The sequence below is a fragment of the Eucalyptus grandis genome, chromosome 9 (genome assembly GCF_016545825.1).
Source record: "Eucalyptus grandis isolate ANBG69807.140 chromosome 9, ASM1654582v1, whole genome shotgun sequence".
Classification (NCBI taxonomy): Eukaryota; Viridiplantae; Streptophyta; class Magnoliopsida; order Myrtales; family Myrtaceae; genus Eucalyptus; species Eucalyptus grandis.
The window spans coordinates 31,557,704-31,575,125 of NC_052620.1; the positions used below are offsets into that span (position 1 = coordinate 31,557,704).

A 17,422-nucleotide genomic window follows, 5' to 3' on the forward strand; every position below is an offset into this window, starting at 1 on the left:
GCTCGGCTCGGCTCCAATATTTAAGGCTTGAAATTAATCATTACAACATGGCTAACTTCAAATTGATATGAATTGGCATGTTATCATATCGGCTAAATTCTCTTGGCACTTCTTTAGCACGCTCTCAATTCAATTTGATGCCTTTTATGCATACATCTCTGCCTAAGAACCGATCATGTATGACGCATTTCCTCGGGTGCAAAGAGGTGGGAGATACAGGAGATGATACTATTTAGGTCTAGATTGGAACTTTGGTGCTTGAAATGAACATGAATTTCCCAAATTACCATTAGGACGTCAACAAACAAAGATCAACTCCTTTTGTTCTCTCCTCAAGTATTGCCTCCAAACTACAGTCTACACCCTTTGCACCCTACCAAGAATGATGCCAAAAACTGCCTTCAAAGCACTTGCTAAGTAATCGAACAAAAAAAAACCATCTTTGCAACATGTATAATCGATACTTTAAAAATCAAATATTTCGCAATAAAGCGTCAACACTCATAAAGGAAACCCTTCCAATTGCTTGTCAAATGTCCCTATCAAGTGTCAACGCTTATTAACGAAACCGTTCTGATTTATTATCAAACATCCCTATCAGTTGATCACCTCTTAAGCCACCAACAAATCAAGGCCCACAACAAGCTTTTCCTCTTGACAAGACCATGGACAACAAGAAGAAGAAAACATATATATTTTGTTCTTAACTATACAAGCTTATTACTAATTACTGGGGCCACAAAGCCCATGCAAAGAATGGAGTACATATCTAACTACATCACCAATGCAAGAAAAGAAAAAAGAAACACCATGAACAAGTATTATTTCTCTCTCAATTTGGCTCTCTCTCTCTCTCTCTCTCTCTCTCTCTCTCTATATATATATATATATATATATATATATATAAATATATCATATTTCCTCAAGTAAAAATCAAGAATTCATCCCCCCTTCAAGCCTCAAAGCAGCCATCAGGAAGTCATTCCAAACATCAATCGGGCCAGGCAAGCACCAGTGCACGCAGTCGTTGTACCCTCTCATCCACTTGTTCCCCCAGTGCTCCCCCGGGTGCCCGTCCGGCCGCATCAGCATCGCCTGTGTCACGTCCACCGCCCCGAACCTCTTCCCTCTCTCCCTCCCCACCACCTTTGCCCTCTCCATCTCCTCCATCTGCACCTTCCTGAACCCCCACTCGGATCCCCCCAGGTCGATCTCGCCCTCCTCGTAGGGCCCCGTCCGGGCGCACGCCCCACCCGTGTCCCACGTCCCGTTCTCGAAGTGCGCCGGCGAGAACGTCCTCAGCAACGTCGTCGTCCTCTGACTGCACCCGTTGATGTGGTCGAGCGCGGCGCGGAATGACATGCGTACCGCATGCTCAGGCCCGTAGGAAGTGACGTTCGGCTCGTTGCAGTAGACGCAGCCCACCAGGCTCTTCTGCTCATAGAGGTAGAGCTTCCGGAAGAACCAGTGCGCCGAGGAGACCACAGCGATGTCCACGGTGGGGACCTCCCGTGCCCACTCGCCGTCCACCTCGTTGAGGTTCAGGGAGAATGTCCCTGTCGACGAGCCGTTGATCACCTCCTCCTTGGCCATCACGAGGAACTTGGACCACAGGATCTTGAGCGTGAACTCGTGCCTGCGGAAATACCACGTCCGGAACCGGTCCTCCGAGTCCTTGAAGACGTCGACTGGCGTTTCCTCCTGCACAAAAAAGTTCGAATGATCTCCGGCCTCTTAACGTTTCTATCTAGCATCTGTCAAAAGATATGGCAAGATTCGAAACTTTTCTAATGACATTCCAGAAAAATGCAAGAAATGGAGATACACAAGAAGTTCCCAATCCAAGCAGACAAAAGACGATGATGTCTTCCTGGTTCCTGTTCGATAACTACACGTCTTCAGCAGAAAAGTCAACAAGCGATTCAGGCGCTTCTTCTCATCGACACTGATCACCCTTAGAGATCAGATGATCCTGCCTACGAATCGAGGGTCATCAGATTATTCCGCTCGTATCTCTCTCGTCGAATCTCCTCGCCCCGAGGGGCATATTGAAGAAGACGAGGGGGACCCGGCATGACGATCACGAGCAGCAGCAGCAGCAGCAAATAGCCGTTGACCAGCCATGTGCAGCTCAGGTACAAAAGGAAAAGGTAGGCCAACCGCGAATTGGCACCATACATACAATAATACAATCCGTCGGACTCGCCATCCTCGTACAACAAGGGCCCGAAAAGAACGAGTCAAGGCCCAAGAATCCTTGTCCCTCTCGTCAAAATCAGTAACATAATCCGAACTTTGACAGAAATATCACATTCTGGTTATTCAATCCACCCCTAGATCATCGCTCAATCAATCAATTCATCGAAGTCTTTAGGTGCACAGCTCACATGCATTTCGGAGGAAGATGGGTTGGGGAATTTTCCTATTCTTGGTACGTCGGTAGACATTCTTTATTAGTGTCGTGCTTTCTCTAGGATGACAATGACGCCTTCCTATCACTCGAAAATTTTATTTTTTTTCTTCCCATCTCTTTTGACAATTTTTGGACCGCCCGTTTGGCATCTAACTTTTACTTTAATCTTGCTAATCTTGGTAGCGAAATCTTTATGAACTTTCTATCCCCCTCGGCGGAACTTAATGCGCATAGGTCGATTGCCGGATACAAGGGGAAACCATTCTCAACATACGAAACGATCTAAGTAAACGACAGCGACATGCACGGTCGGTAAATTCCCTGATTACGAATCTCGTCGCCAAATTTAAACACGAGATAAGGTAAAAAAATCTTTTATTTATGGGTCGGGATGAAACCGATTCTCCTTCCAAAAGCGATAAAAATGCCAGCTTTTTTGTCGTCAGACGATAAATCCCAGGCAATCGCTCTTTTCTCTCTCTCTCTTATCTTTACTAATTATATTCATTAATTAAAAGAGGAGGAATGGAATCGAAAAGGGTTCACGCAAAGGTCGTGCATGGAGAGAATTCAATGCCGAAATCCCCCCCTTTCCGGGTGCAACACCGATTGGCGGGGCGGAGGACTCTTCGTCTTCGACGGTTCTTGACGGGCGCGCGGTGGCGGATCCTGAATCGGCCGCGCGGCGCCTCAAGACCAGGGCGCATAGCGCGAATTACATGCGTTTCCACTCGTTCGCTTCGCACCCCCACGAAAAAATCAGTAAAGTTTTCCCGAAGAAGACGACAAAAAGAGATTTTGGTAATGTCGATGACGTTCGAACAGTGCGGTTTGATTGGAAACTGACTGACCTGAGACAAGAGGCAGAGCAGGGACTCCATGTGGTTCCTGGCGACGGAGTCGCCGACGAAGGCGAGGGTCTTCCCGCGCACCATACCCAGGAACGCCCGGGGGTCGAACCTCGGGAGCTCGCACCCGTCGGGCTTCCATCTCCAATTCAGGAAGTCCGTGTCTTTCCTGCCGTGCCGGAAGCAGTTCTTGGAGTCCGGAATCGTCGCGCAGCTCGAATTCGTGTACGACGAGGCTCTGAAATCCGGAACCCAGTGTCCCCTGTACAAGTCACAATCTGGACACACGAACGACACCCATCATGAGCATGGACAAGAACAGTCGCGGACGAGGATAAAAAAATCATCTTTTCGCGTCTTCCCGCGTCGGGCTTCGTTACCCTGTTGAGGTCTGATGGAGGCGGAGGCGGAGGAACCGTCTTGCTGGAGGTCGCGCTTGATCGTGAGAGGGGAGGGAGAGAAGAGCATGAAGAGGGTGAAGAGGGTGGCGAGGAGGAGGGCGAAGAAGAGGAAGGGAGGGAGCGCTGGAGGAGCCGCGGCGGCGGCGGCGGCGGCGGCGGCGGAGGCGGCAGAGCCGCCACCATTACCGCCACCATGATTGTGGTGTCTGGTGTCCTTTTTGTGGGTTCTGTCTTGGACAGGACATGAAGGTTTCATGCTTCTTTCGAGGAGCGCGGAGAGAGAAAACTGAGAGAGAGAGAGATGTGGGGGAAGATGTTGGATTTTAAGTGTGAGGGGTTATGTTGCAAATTTTTTTTTTTTCCTTTGGAGAAAAGTAAATATACAGATACATATATAAATGAATAAATGGAGTTGAAAATGGAAGGTTTTGTTAGCTGGGGACAGTCTGATTACCTGCCTAATTCATTAAGATTTGAAGGCGGCGATTAGAGGCAGCGAATAATGGAGAGGAAATTATGAAAAGTCTATACCATACGGGGGGGCGATGATAATAATTGCTCCTCGTACTAACGTACTTCTTTCTTTTTATTTTCTGTGGTTCTCAAGTTTGATACAAGACTTTAAATTAGTATGGCGCTACCCAAAAGCCTGACTGAATAAAAATGGGTACATGTACTAACATTTCATTTTCATGGTCATTTTTAGCGACACGCCAACTTTTTTTTCTCGAGTTTTTGGAATTCGAAATCCAAATTTCATCTTGATTGGAAAATAAAAGGATGGTTCGCTTTGTATTTTGATCTCTACTCATATTTAACATATTTCGTATTTGCATAATCGCTTCTTCTCTATATCACATCAATTATGGAATGAGTTTCTAAAAAATAATAAGACTTGGTGAAGTCCGATTGCTTTGAGGTAAATAACCACGGGCTCTCTCGCATAAACTTTATTTCACAAGAGACTTGCCTATCGCGCACGAGTCGCTTTTTTAACCCTATGCACTTGAACTAGATTTGCCTATATGAATTATAAATTCATTTATTAACTCATCTCTATGAATCATAAATTAGTTTAAAACAGCAAAACTCAAAATAATATGTGCGTTAAGTTGATTTATAACTTATTCATACCTAATTTATCTCTATGATTATCTCCTCACTCTCTCTTGCTTCTATTCAATCTCACACTCGCTTACTTCTCACATTAATTTAGGCATGAGTTTTTATAAATTGAGTTAGATATAACAATGTTTTAGCAAAATGCCTCGCGGATATCAGTTGGGTTGAATGGATCAATTCGAGTCGAATCGTTTTTTACCGGACCCCTACTCACCCTTTTGATAGGTCCACTCTAAATCAATTCTCGAACTAGTAGCAAGAACAAGAAGAACATATAGTCTCTCGTGATGTGGTTTTATTAGAAAAGTCGAATGCACAAAAGCTTTGAAACATATAAAAGCGAAATTAGGCTAAATGGTCGAGAAAGACAAAGCACACTTCACATTGTGAAATAAATAAATAAAACGATATAAAAATGATCACTGGACTCCAGTATAATGTACAATGTTGTTCCCGAATCTCTAATTAATTCACCGTGGTCCTTCAAATTTTATCAATATATTGGACATACAACTTTTCATAAGATCTAAAAACTATGTTAAATACCTCATCGAACAAATCTAATATTTGAAAACCACACCATACATTAAGTAAAAAATCATTAATTTTATTGTATAAATTAAAAATTTAGAGACGATATTAAGCGTTAAATCAAAATTAAGAAATAGTTTTATGTTCCGAACCCTAGAGTCAACGATTCGCACGAACTCGGCGACGTGCGTGGGTAGTGGGGTGGTCAAAGGCGTGGGATCTAGAAAGTGCAGCCGATTCGCGTTAGGCGTGCGACGCCCACCGCGGGATGAGCAACACTTGGCGAAGGAGAAGGCGGAGAGATCTCTTCAGGCGATTTCCTCAAGACTCTTGACTCCCGCTCCCCACGTGAGAGTCCGGGGACGGCCTTTACTCCTCCCCCTCGTTTCACGGCGCAATCTGTTCCCTCCCTCCCTTTCCTCCCCCATCTTCTCCACCTTTAATTTCTCTATTCTGGAGGGTCCCGCTATAGTTCTATTCACATTTTAAGTTCAGACTCTAATATCACGAAAAACTCTAAATAAATCAGTAGGCATACGAGAAATTTGCTCCATTCTGTCGTTAGTCATCATACCACCGACTAAAAAAAAAAATTCATTAAGTATTACCGTCAAATTATTGAGTTGAGTAAGACAGATAATTAACGGTTGTACTATTTTAGAATTTTACCTTTTGTTTCTCACAGGTATACCGATTGGTAATTTATCACGATATTAATATAATTTAATGAAAATTAATATAAGATAAATTTATTATAAGTATATCGATTTGGAGTTTTTTTTTTTTTTTTTTTTTTTTGCAGTGTTACCCCTGAAGTTCAACCCACCCCAGAGAGACACCAAAATAGTACCAGCATGCGAAGTTACAAAGAGGGGGTTTTGCACTTGTTATGCACATTTGATATGACTTGTCTCCTTGATGCCCCAATGAGTGGTCACTTTGGAACAATGATGGCATTCTTTGCCCCTCTCATGCCTTACGCTTTTGCTTTCCGATCAATGGCTTTTCACTGTTCAGGAAAAGGTGAAAAGATTCAAATTTGCAGCGAGCCACGACGACTTGGTCAATAAAATTGAACGAGATGTGCACTAGTAGGTTCACGCTAAGTATAGATCCTATTGTTAAAGGGTCTCTCCGAAGTGTTCTCTAGTGTCTATAATGCGTTCGTGTGCATTCTTTTACCGATCAAGCCACACGGACTATTGTTCTTCGATATAAATAATCTCTGCCATTGTTTAAATCGCTTTTTTAATCGTTTAACGCGTACCACAAGAGCGACTTGTTGATACACGTTTTCCTTTCCCACCAAACAACCCCTCGGAAATTTCCAAGCATAACTCATCGTGTCGCGTGAAGTCGATTTCGACTTTCACCAACAACGACCGGGGAAAGGAAAGGAACAAAGTTGATGGAGCTGTGATAGGAGACTTTTAGGAAAAGCAAAGTCAATATCAAAATGAGATCAATCACGATCTCCGGAGGGATTCAAAGTGGAGTGGAGCCACTGTTTGAAATCATTCTTGGAGTGACATTGAAAACACAGATCTTCGCACGAGCGAATGATTGTGTAATACATTTATTTTAGGTTATTACTACAAAATAATCATAAATTAGTACATTTTATAATAAATTTATCATATTTATAATATATTTATCCTCTATTAATTTTCATTAAATTAAATTCAAATGCCAAAAAATTACAAACCTGAGACGTTTAATGACAAAAAAAAATAAAATTTTAAACCGATATATCTTATCAACCGTCACGTATCATTCAACTTAGTATTTAATGATAAACTTCAAATTTATCATAAGCATAGTCATTTGGAATTTTTTATCAAAAATTATTGACTTTGGATTTTTCATTCTATTAATCCATTATTAATTGTCTGATTCCTGTTACAAGTGACTAATGTCACGCTGCCGTCGCAATAGCGAATTGAAAATTTACCGAAAGTACAAATGACACTCGTGATTAAAAAAATGTAACTCATAAACAAGATAAAAAGATAAAAGTGTAAATGTCACTGCCGACATTCTTACGGAGAAAGCAAAGGGAGAAGTGACGTTGTGATGTGAACACGTGCAAACTGCTAAATTCGCGGGTCGTATTTCTGATGGTGCGAGGCGTGGAAAAATCTGGACCGTCCCACATGCGAGGCCGAGACCGGCTCGTTGTGATCGGGCTTTCTAGTTTATTCCCTTGGTAGACACGGAACGAACGTCCCCTTTTCAGCTATTACTAAGAAACTTCCAAATAAAAGTTTGAAATTTGAATTTTTTTTCAAAAAATGATAAAAAGTTATTCTTTTAAATAAGTATATAAGGGCGTGCATGTTCCGGCACACTTTTGTACGGAAAGTGTGCTTTAACAAAAGGAACAGAAACGCGTTTGGTTGCGTTTTGTTCCTTTTGTTTTTGTTTTTCGGAACGAAATAGGAACAGAAAAAGAAAGCAAAAAAAAAGTTGTTTCTCCAGAAAAGAACACTTCTCGGAAGAACAAAAAGAACAAAAACGACTCTTCTCTCTCTTCTTCTTCTCTTCTTCTTCTCTTCTTTTTTTTTATTATTTTTCTTTGGCCGGTCGCCGGCCTCGGCCATGGCCGGCGACCGGCCGTCGAGGCTCGGCCTCGCCCAGATCCGGCGAGGCCGAGCGTCGCCGGCCCCCGGCGAGGCTCGGCGTCGCCGGCGCGGGCGAGGCCGAGCCTCGCCTTGGCTGGGCGACGCCGAGCGTCGCCGGCCCCCGGCGAGGCTCGGGCTCGCCGGATCTGGGCGAGCTCGAGCTCGCCCAGCCATGGCGAGGCTCGGGCTCGCCGGATCTGGGCGAGCCCGAGCTCGCCCAGCCAAGGCGAGGCGAGGCGTCGCCAGCGCGGGCGAGGCCGAGCCTCGCCTTGGCTGGGCGAGCTCGGGCTCGCCCAGATCCGGCGAGCCCGGAGCCTCGCCATGGCTGGGCGAGCTCGAGCTTGCCCAGATCCGGCGAGCCCGAGCCTCGCCGGGGGCCGGCGACGCTCGGCCTCGCCGGATCTGGGCGAGCCCGAGCTCGCCCAGCCAAGGCGAGGCCGAGCCTCGCCCAACCACGGCCAGGCTCGGCCTCGCCGTGGGCCGGCGAGCCTCGCCGTGGCTGGGCGAGGCTGCCGGCCCTGTCGGCCAGTCGCCGGAGGCCGGTGACCGGCCGAAAAAAGAAAATAAAAGAAAGGAAAAAATAATAAATAATAAAAAATGTTTAAAAATTAAAAGAAACAAAAAAATAATAAAATTTAACCAAACGTGTTTTCGTTCATTTTTTATTCCTGGACCAAAACGTTACCAAACGCGTTTCTTTTGTTGAAAAATTGTTAGGAAGAAACACTTTTTTTGTTTCTGTTAACAACAAAAAGACAGAAATAAATCCATGCGCACCCTAAAGTGGCAAATTCAGTCTAAAATAAGGATCTGACTCTTTAGCCAGCGAACACATACCTCGTAGATGTCATTTCACTAGTCGTGGTGAAGGGCATTTTCGTCGCGGGCCTTTTTCTTCTTGTTTTCTTCTTTCATCTATTTTTCTTTCTTCTTTTTGTCCATTGGTCTTCTGCATTCCTCATTCAAGCCTCTTCGGTTCGTCGTCTTCGTTTGGAAACAGCCAACTCTTCATCATTTTCACAAGCTTGACAGCGATCCGCAACGACGGCTTGACTTGGACAGGAGGATGTGACGATGGTGGCAACGCAGAACCAAGTCGTAGGGCTTGATTTCAGGGTGATTGAAAACCGAGTGACGGTGACGAGCCCTCCAACCATGGTGGTGACCATCGACGGACGTCGATAATGGCCCGAGTGGCTTCCACAATGCAAAGCTGGCTTTCTCGGTGTGGTGTAGCTCAAAGCGTGTCCTAAGGGTTGATTTTGGCGACAATTTCCTCGCAGGGTCTTAGTGAAACATGACGAGCGCGTCTCTTTGAAAAGTACTTTCTTGCGCGTGGAAAATTTGGGCAATTTCAAGTTTAGGTGCATGAATTGTGAGGTTTCGATTTGGTATCTACCCTAAAGATGGGGAGAAGTGTTAAAAAAAGTCATAAACATTTTGTATTTATACCAATTTAATCATAAGTATTTTTATGCCAATTTAGCCCTAATTTATTTTTTTTTTTGTGCCAATGTAGTCATTTCCAGCCATTTCGCTAGATTTTGCTTGCCGGTATGACTTGATCGATATTAACATAGGCAACTTTAAATAATATTTTAATATTTTAAATACTTTTTTTTCCTTTTCCTCTTCATTCCTCCAGCCGGTCGTCGGACCTCGGTGACCGGTTAGAGGCGATGGTCGACAAGGTCGAGTCAACCTTGCTGCCACCTTGTGCTAGGCAGCGAGGGTGAGGCTTGCCACCTAGGCCTTGAGGGCGGCATCGTGTTGGCCTAGCAAGGCCCGCTTGGTGAGGAGGTTAGTGAGGAGGTCGACCGTGCCAACCAAAGGAAGGAGGAGAGAAGAAAAGGGAAAAAAGAAAAAGAAAAAAATTCAAAAATTTGTAAAAATTAAAATATTATTAAAAATTATTTATATCAATGCCCATCAGATCACATTAGCCATTCGGCACCCAATCGGTGAAATCCGACCAAAATTGGTCAGAAAATGACTAAATTAATATCAAGTAAAAATGTTTAGAACCAAATTGACACCAAAAAAAAAAAATTATGACTTTTTTAACACTTCTTCCCTAAAGATGGCTTAACAAAGGGCATGTGAGATACACGTGCTTGCTAGCTACTAAATATTTGGCCAATCAGAAACCTAAGCCCTTATATGAGATAAGATATATTATGGGTTCTCTTTTGAAAAAAATACTTTCATTTAAAGTTTTTATTTGAGAATTTTCTTATTACTATTATTGTTATTATTATTCACAATGGAATTTTTAGTATTGTACAAGTAATTCATTGGGGTCATGCGGAACATGTCTTTGAATGATCATGGTGTGAGAAAAATCAGAGAGATCAATTGTTATAGGCTCGAGAATCTTTTATGATATTTAATGCTATACGCATACCATTCCCTATTAGATTCAATTCATCTTCTCCATTCGATTAAAAATAGCTCATCATATGAGGAGCTTATTGGATTTTACTCAAGAACTGGCTTTATTAGAACCTGATCCCTATTGATAGGGATGAGATTACAAGTAAAACCAAGAACCAAACCGAACTACCCATGGGAACCGGTCATATTCCAAGTTTCTAGTGGGAATAACTTTTAGTCTGCTTGACTAAAAGTAAAAAGAAAAAAAGAAAATGAATTTATCAGTTCTTGGCTATACTTTGGAATTAAAAAACCGGCTTGGAACAATAGGTTCGGTTTTAGGGTTACTTCTAATGTAAATTGGGTAGGTTTCAAAATTCTAAAAACTGAGAATCGGTCTCGATAGGGTAGGTTTTAGGTGGAACTCAAACCTATCTCAAAACCACTCACGTCTACCAATCGGTTGCCACGAGCGAGGATTGAATCCGCGACCTCCGTGTTGTTGACTCCAAGCGTCAGTCCCAGTTAGGCGGATGGGTAGATCCCAGTGGCATTTTCTCTTCCTCATTGGGCCAACAGCGTGTTCTCTCTCTCTTCCTCGGTAGATCCAAATGTCGAACGAAGCCAGATAGGCATTGCTCGAGCTGAACCCGCCTCGATCGCAACAGCGCTCGACTTTAGGCCCGACAACGGCAGGATCACCCGGGCTCTACGCGGGCTTAGTGACCCGAGCATGATCCGGCCCAGTTCAGAACCCGATTCTGAAACGGGCCCCCGTTCGCGATCCACTCACGCCTCGAGGGCAGGAGTCGCCTTCTTCTTTCGGCCTTCTACTCAAAACCATCTTTGCGCGCCTCATCGATCTTCAGCCGTCGAAAGGGGACGATGGACCGGATATCACAGTTAGGGGGAGGAGGGGGTGTCCTGTGGGTAGGGCGCAGCCGCATCGGCGCTGTCCGTTGGGGTACTATGGCGGAGAGACAAAAGGGAACGTCAGCATCATCGCGCGATGTGTCGGTAAGAAATGGACACGCGAGTAATGCGCATCGCCCACCCCCATGTGTCTTTGCGGAATCGGTGTGCTGTGCGACGAGTACGTTGCCTTCGCATTGATGGGAGATGGGTCCTGTCCGATTTTCGGTTTGGTTCTGGTTCTCTTCCTTTCTCCCTCATTCTGGCTTCTCGGAGGGGGAGAGAGAGAGTTGTCCGGAGCTGACATAATTACTGATGCTAACTTTGGTTTGGTTGCTCCTTGTTTTTTTCGCACGGGTTGTTGCCCAACACGGTGAAGATCTGAGAGGTGACCGTTCTGGACACGACAAATTACTACCGGAAATCTGAACCCACTCGACAGAATCCGCCAACATCGCACGAATTTGATAATAACGTGAACACTATCTGTGTTTTGACGGCCCATATTTAGTGGAAACATATTCATCATTCCTATTGGATTGGATAAAGGCTCCGTTTATTTCATTTCGTGGAGAACATTTTCTAGAAAAATATTTTTCTCGTCATTTTGATTATTTAAGAAAATGAATTAACAAAAAATTCTATTTATTTCGTGTAAAATACTCCATTCCAAGAAAATGTTGTCTAGAAAATCATTTTCTAGGAAAATAATAATATATATGATGTTCGGCTAAAAATTGAATATGAATAGGAAAAAAAATTTCGTCATCTCGTAAGGAAAATCTAAATACACCCAAGCCTAGGTGTTGGGGACTCGATCCCAGGCACATACATATGAGTTTGGGGCTTAGGCTCAAGGATTTAGGCATGGGCACTGGGGTCTCGAACCCTAATGCATGGCACAACATCGATGGACTTTGATACAGGCATTGGGGGATCTCGAGCACGAGTATTGGAGTCCCAAGCCTTGGCTTCATTTGACCCGGGCTTAGGCTCAAGGGATTTGGGCACGGATACTAGGGTCTCGAGCCTCGACAAATGGCCCAACATCAATGGACTTGGGGACCCAAGGCACTAGCATTGAGGTCTTGAGTGCCAAGGGCATTATCTCAAGCACTGGGTCCTGAGCACGAGCTTGGCCTTGATGAACATGGGCTTGTGTGTCAAGGACCATGGCTTGGCCTCGATGGACTTGGGTGTGGGCGCTGGGTACTCTAGCATTGGCATCGGAGTCTTGGACCCTGCCTCAACAAACCTAGGCCCGAGCACTAGGGTGCCCAACTCAACATCAACGGACTCGAGAGCAAGCATTGAGGATCAACTGATCAAGGCCTAGTCTTGATGGACCCAGGCTCGGGCACTAACAACCCAAGGTCAACCTCTGCAAATAAGGGTAGGGTGCTAAGGAGTTAGGCATAGGCACTCGGTTATCGGGCTCAACTTTAGTGGACCCAAGACCAGTGCCTGTGCTTGTGCCCAAGAGTAGAGGTTTTGGCCTAAGTGCTTGTGCTGGGTTTTGGGGGTTACTCATGTGCAAATTATTAGTGTTCGAACAAAGTATGTGTATTTAGAAAAATCACATTTGATTTTATTTTCACATCTCAACAAAACACCAAAAATATCGTTGTTTTCCTTAAAAATGAGTTTCTGGAATTTTATTTTTTCAAACGTGCCATATTTTATGTGAAACAAAGGAGCTTAAATTGTGTCCCACAATGTCTGATGCCATCAAATTCTTAGCACGAGCACTTCACTGCTCCGATTATTATGTAGAGGATTTTGCAATTGCCATAAACCAGGTTTGTATACCGAGCAGAATTCGAGTTAGATCAACACAGAAAATTGCACCGGAAGTTCTATCTAATTGACACTGTATAGAGAGTGCAATCGAATGTTAAAAATATACTGAAAATTGTGCTCAAGCCTTGAATTTTTTAATCATTACAATGAAGCCCTAAATCATCCCTTCTAAGTTACAATCAAATCCTAACCATGTATTAGAAAATTCAAATTTGAGGGTTGCATATGGGCAATTTTCAATGCGCCGATACGGACAACTTCAATACTATTCACAAAAATAATAATAAAAAAGAACCCCATTGCAATTTTTGAAAAAAAAAAATGTTAAAAATTGATCGCAATGGTCGAAAAATTTGTGACTTGATTGCAAAAAAGATTAGGACTCTCGTAGCACTCTTCTCTAATCTTCGAATCACCATATAGACCAATTCTATATATTTTCCTTCGATTGCTCAAGGAACAGATGGACAGAAGAATATTATGATACCCTCGTGATCCTTCAAACTCCGTCAAGTCCCTGGACAATCTAACTGATCTGAAGGGCACCACAAGTTAGATGCATCTTTTAATCAAATAATCTCTCTCTCTCTCTCTCTCTCTCTCTATTTATATATTTGTACTATCGCTATCATCACAAAGACAATAGCCATCAGCTGGTCAGTGAAATGAAAGTGTACACAGGTTTCGCTAGCAGGGCGAAGCCGATCACATGGGTAGGGCATCGTAATTCTAGGAGGACAGTCTCCTCATACATGTGAGGCTGCCGCATTTAATAACAGCCACGAGACAAAGGGGAAGATCAGGGCAAGCGATGCAGAGATCTTCTCCCATGGCCCTTCCCATATCTTCTGCCCTAGTTGCCAATGTTTGGTCGCTGGGACGCGCGTCCCCCCAATTGCACAACCTTCTGCCTCCGCTTCTCTTATTGCTGGATCAAAAGGGTCATTCAAATTCACGCCGGTTAGCTCGCGAAGGGATTGTTAGCACATCCCCATCGATGGCCTCTGTCTAGTCCTAGTTTGCTTTTGCGCGGGTAGGATGAATGTTCCAGAATTAGTGACCATACATGGTCTTTGCAAAAGACTGGGGTCGGCCCTAAGTTTCGTTTCGATGATTCCCTATCTCAATACTGCCTGAGGGATTTCGGCTTTGGAGGAATGCATGTCGGCTGCTGCGATCTGTTCAGAGCTGTACATTTTACAGTTACTGTACTATGATTTTTCTAATCATCAGATGGATCAGAAGTGATGGGAGTACGTACATGCTGCGGGATCCAAAGTAAAGTGCACACGATTGGATCTTTTGGAGCTGCTTGTCGCCCCAAAACCCCTGAGGTTGTCATGAGTTAATAGCTCAGAGAAAATAATAAAAATAGGAAGGGGGGGGTGTTGGGGGCGATGAGCAAACGCAGACCACGTTCTCTTAAAGTAAACTAGTATTTAGAAGGTCAAATCTTGGGAAAATGGTCATTATTCTAACTTCTACATATTCTGTATTCCCTCCGTGGTCTGTGGCTCGCGTTCCAAGACCATAACAGATTCCTGAAACGGAGCAACTTATATTAAACGTTAGGGTTTCCAAGTGTAACACCAGAAGGTAGATTTCAGTACAGTATCGCCAATACTATACTGTATTTAAATCACATTAAGCAAGTATTGGGAACCACCGAATTGCTTCCATCTCATACAAACTTTCAAAACGGATGTTGCAGTCCATATACGTATTTTTCATATGACATGTCCTATGATTTGCTAAAAGTCACTTTTGAAGGCAATGCACTTTAGTAAATTCAAATTTGTTTATTGATGTACTAGGTTATGTATGCATTCCGTGCACCGCATTGTAATATAGGGGATCCATATTAATAATTAGCAACAACGATTTCATGCCTCACAACTCATATATTTTAAGCGAATATATGGACAGGAGGGTTACTTCTGCATCTCTTTCAGATAAATTATAGGAAATATGCTGTTTTTTAAAGGGCGACCCCACATCTAAACATGCATAACTTTAAAAAAAATAAAAATGCGAGAGGCATAGCTTAGTGGAAGCAATTATGATGTCTACGTAAATGAGGGGAAAGGTCTACATGGGTTGCATGGGTTCCTGTGTCAGATCCACCACATGATTATTTTATGATAATATATGAATCATGCGATGCATAATGTATAATATATGTCAGCTGAAACGCTAGATGAAGAGTTTTGTGATTGGTAACGATGGCGCTTGACTCGCACATCGCCATCTTGAGTTGGTCATTAGAGTCTCGATTTCATCAGAAAGCAACAAAGGATCGCCCCTTCGTCTGAGCTGTTTTCTCGACCAGGTTCTTGCATTGCATGTGTAATGGGTATGGAGTTCAACTTGCAGTTTGGCAGAACGTGGTGAAGACCGAACACAACTGTGTCTGTATTCCAAAGTTTACAATGGCACATGTGGGGGTCAATGTCAGTACCATGAGAAGCTCATACCAGTCACGATTTGAGGTACTATTCATCTTTAGGTGGCGTGGTCGATTTCAACACGGCATAAAAGAATCGGGTCATCAAACAACAGCTTGTTGCAAAAAAAAAAATTACAACTTGTTGCGAGTTCACCACTTTCTAAACATGAATGGTCTAATTGGAAGTTGACTATTGCTGAAAGAGAGAGAGAGAGAGCCCTATGATCTTTATATATTAGTGATTAAGATGAATAAAAAGAATTCAATTTTCCTAAGGGTAACCCTAGATGAGCAATGACGATCTCTCCTTGCCTGTAAAAAGTGTCTTCGAAATCCACTGAGTAAGAAAGACTAAATGAAGAAAGACGGTGATTTGGATGGGAGTTGCGTGTTACTCATGGTAAATTATACTCTATTCGACTTATACAATACCAAAAAAAGGAACGAGAGCGCGACATGATCCTTCGCCAAGCAGGTTATCGAACCTTAACGTCACGAACTCCAAAAAGTCAAAAGCAAATAAACAACAAAAGAGCCATGTCAAACATTATTATGCTCAGGTCTTGTTTCTTCATCTGGGTTTTTTTTTTTTTTTTTTTTTTGGGGTCAGACATCTGGGGGTTTTCATCATCCTTTGTTCTCAATTGAAAGAAATGTGACTGACATGAGCTTTCCTCTAACTTTGCACATTTAATTCTTGGAATCTGACACTCTTTCTTTCAACTCTACAAATTCTCAAATTCCGTGTTCTGTTCCTGCGGTGGCCGTGAAAGATGCTTCCACCTCCATAAAAGCCATAAATAAATAATTAAATAAAACCATATGCTGACAAATTAAGCCACCTAAAAACTTTAGAATTGACATTTCACTTAATAGAGTAGAATATCCTAAGGGTGTTAAACTAATCTGAAAAATGTAAGATTGAAAATCTGTTCGTTTCATGGAATGAATGATTTGAAAAAATTATTGTTTATAAAAATTAATTAATAAAAAAAATTTCATCAAATTTTTAGATATGAATTGTTATCGATAATAAAAACATTTTTTATTAACTAATTATTTTAAGAATTTTTATTTATTTATTTATTTTTTTTTTTTTTGCAAAATAATAGAACTGCAAAGCTGTCTAAGAGGTTTTTCCAAGACAGTAATGTAAAAGCAACCAATTCTATGTGGCTTTCCTCCTAATATTGGGGCAAGCAAGAGAGGTAGTGATGAACTTGCTGTATTTTCCCTAGTTATGAGAGATTTTGGCAAGCCAATATAGGAATTATGAAACTATTGAAGTAAATGACCAAGCTGAAACTTACTGACTGCTTCTGACATTAAAGAATGCTCATGGGCTAATCTAACCATAAGCTGAGGTGTCTAACAGTATATTCCCTGGATTTTCTTTCTCCATTTAATATTTCAGGGATACCGCGAACCAATCTTTGTCTGTCAGACTCGATCCACCTTTTTATCGCGATCGAATGCAGTTTTTCCATGCCCAGAGTACAAGTCAAGACAGATTTTTATGGCTTACTTTTGAGAGATCATGTCGAGCACGAATTGAACGAGAGATTTAACATTTTATGCAGTACAAAATGTAAACCGTCTTACTAAGCAGCTAATTATTTGCAGTTTTTCTAGATTCATCCGAAAAAATCAATCGAACCACACTCTGAACAAGATCACAGAAATAGATATAATAGTAAGCACATTTGCATTTCATAAGCTCTGTTTGGTAAGTGGGAATTATAATGCTGTAGCCAAAAAATAGTGGATCTACTATTTGTTTGTTTAAGGAAGAGTGGAAAATGAATTTTAGGGCACATCTTTTAATGGACAACGGCCACTCATTTGCTTGCATTTAACTGGCATTGCCCAACCCAGAAAAAAGGAAAAAACAAAAGGAAAAAGAATAACAAACTGGCATTGCCCATATGACCAAACATGAATAGTAGTGTGCAGTG

The 17,422-nt window shown here is 42.7% G+C and overlaps 1 protein-coding gene across 1 annotated transcript; it reads right to left on the reverse strand.

Annotated features, from left to right (window-relative positions):
• Window positions 1–705: 705 nt before the first annotated feature.
• Window positions 706–3,977, reverse strand: LOC104419288 (protein ALTERED XYLOGLUCAN 4-like). The gene is made up of 3 exons (XM_010030913.3): window positions 3,642–3,977; window positions 3,265–3,539; window positions 706–1,701 (listed from the first exon to the last, which is right to left on the reverse strand). The coding sequence occupies exons 1-3, from the start codon at window positions 3,916–3,918 to the stop codon at window positions 934–936; spliced, it is 1,320 nt and encodes a 439-aa protein (XP_010029215.2). The 5' UTR covers window positions 3,919–3,977; the 3' UTR covers window positions 706–933.
• Between the last annotated feature and the right edge of the window lie 13,445 nt (window positions 3,978–17,422).

Excerpts from the sequence above, each read along its gene's own strand:
- LOC104419288 (XM_010030913.3), bottom strand. The coding sequence starts at position 3,918 with ATGAAACCTTCATGTCCTGTCCAAGACAGAACCCACAAAAAGGACACC. Across the intron at positions 3,540-3,641 it reads CTCCATCAGACCTCAACAGG|ATTGTGACTTGTACAGGGGA; the intron begins GTAACGAAGCCC and ends TCGTGTGTCCAG. Across the intron at positions 1,702-3,264 it reads TGCTCTGCCTCTTGTCTCAG|GAGGAAACGCCAGTCGACGT; the intron begins GTCAGTCAGTTT and ends TTTTTTGTGCAG.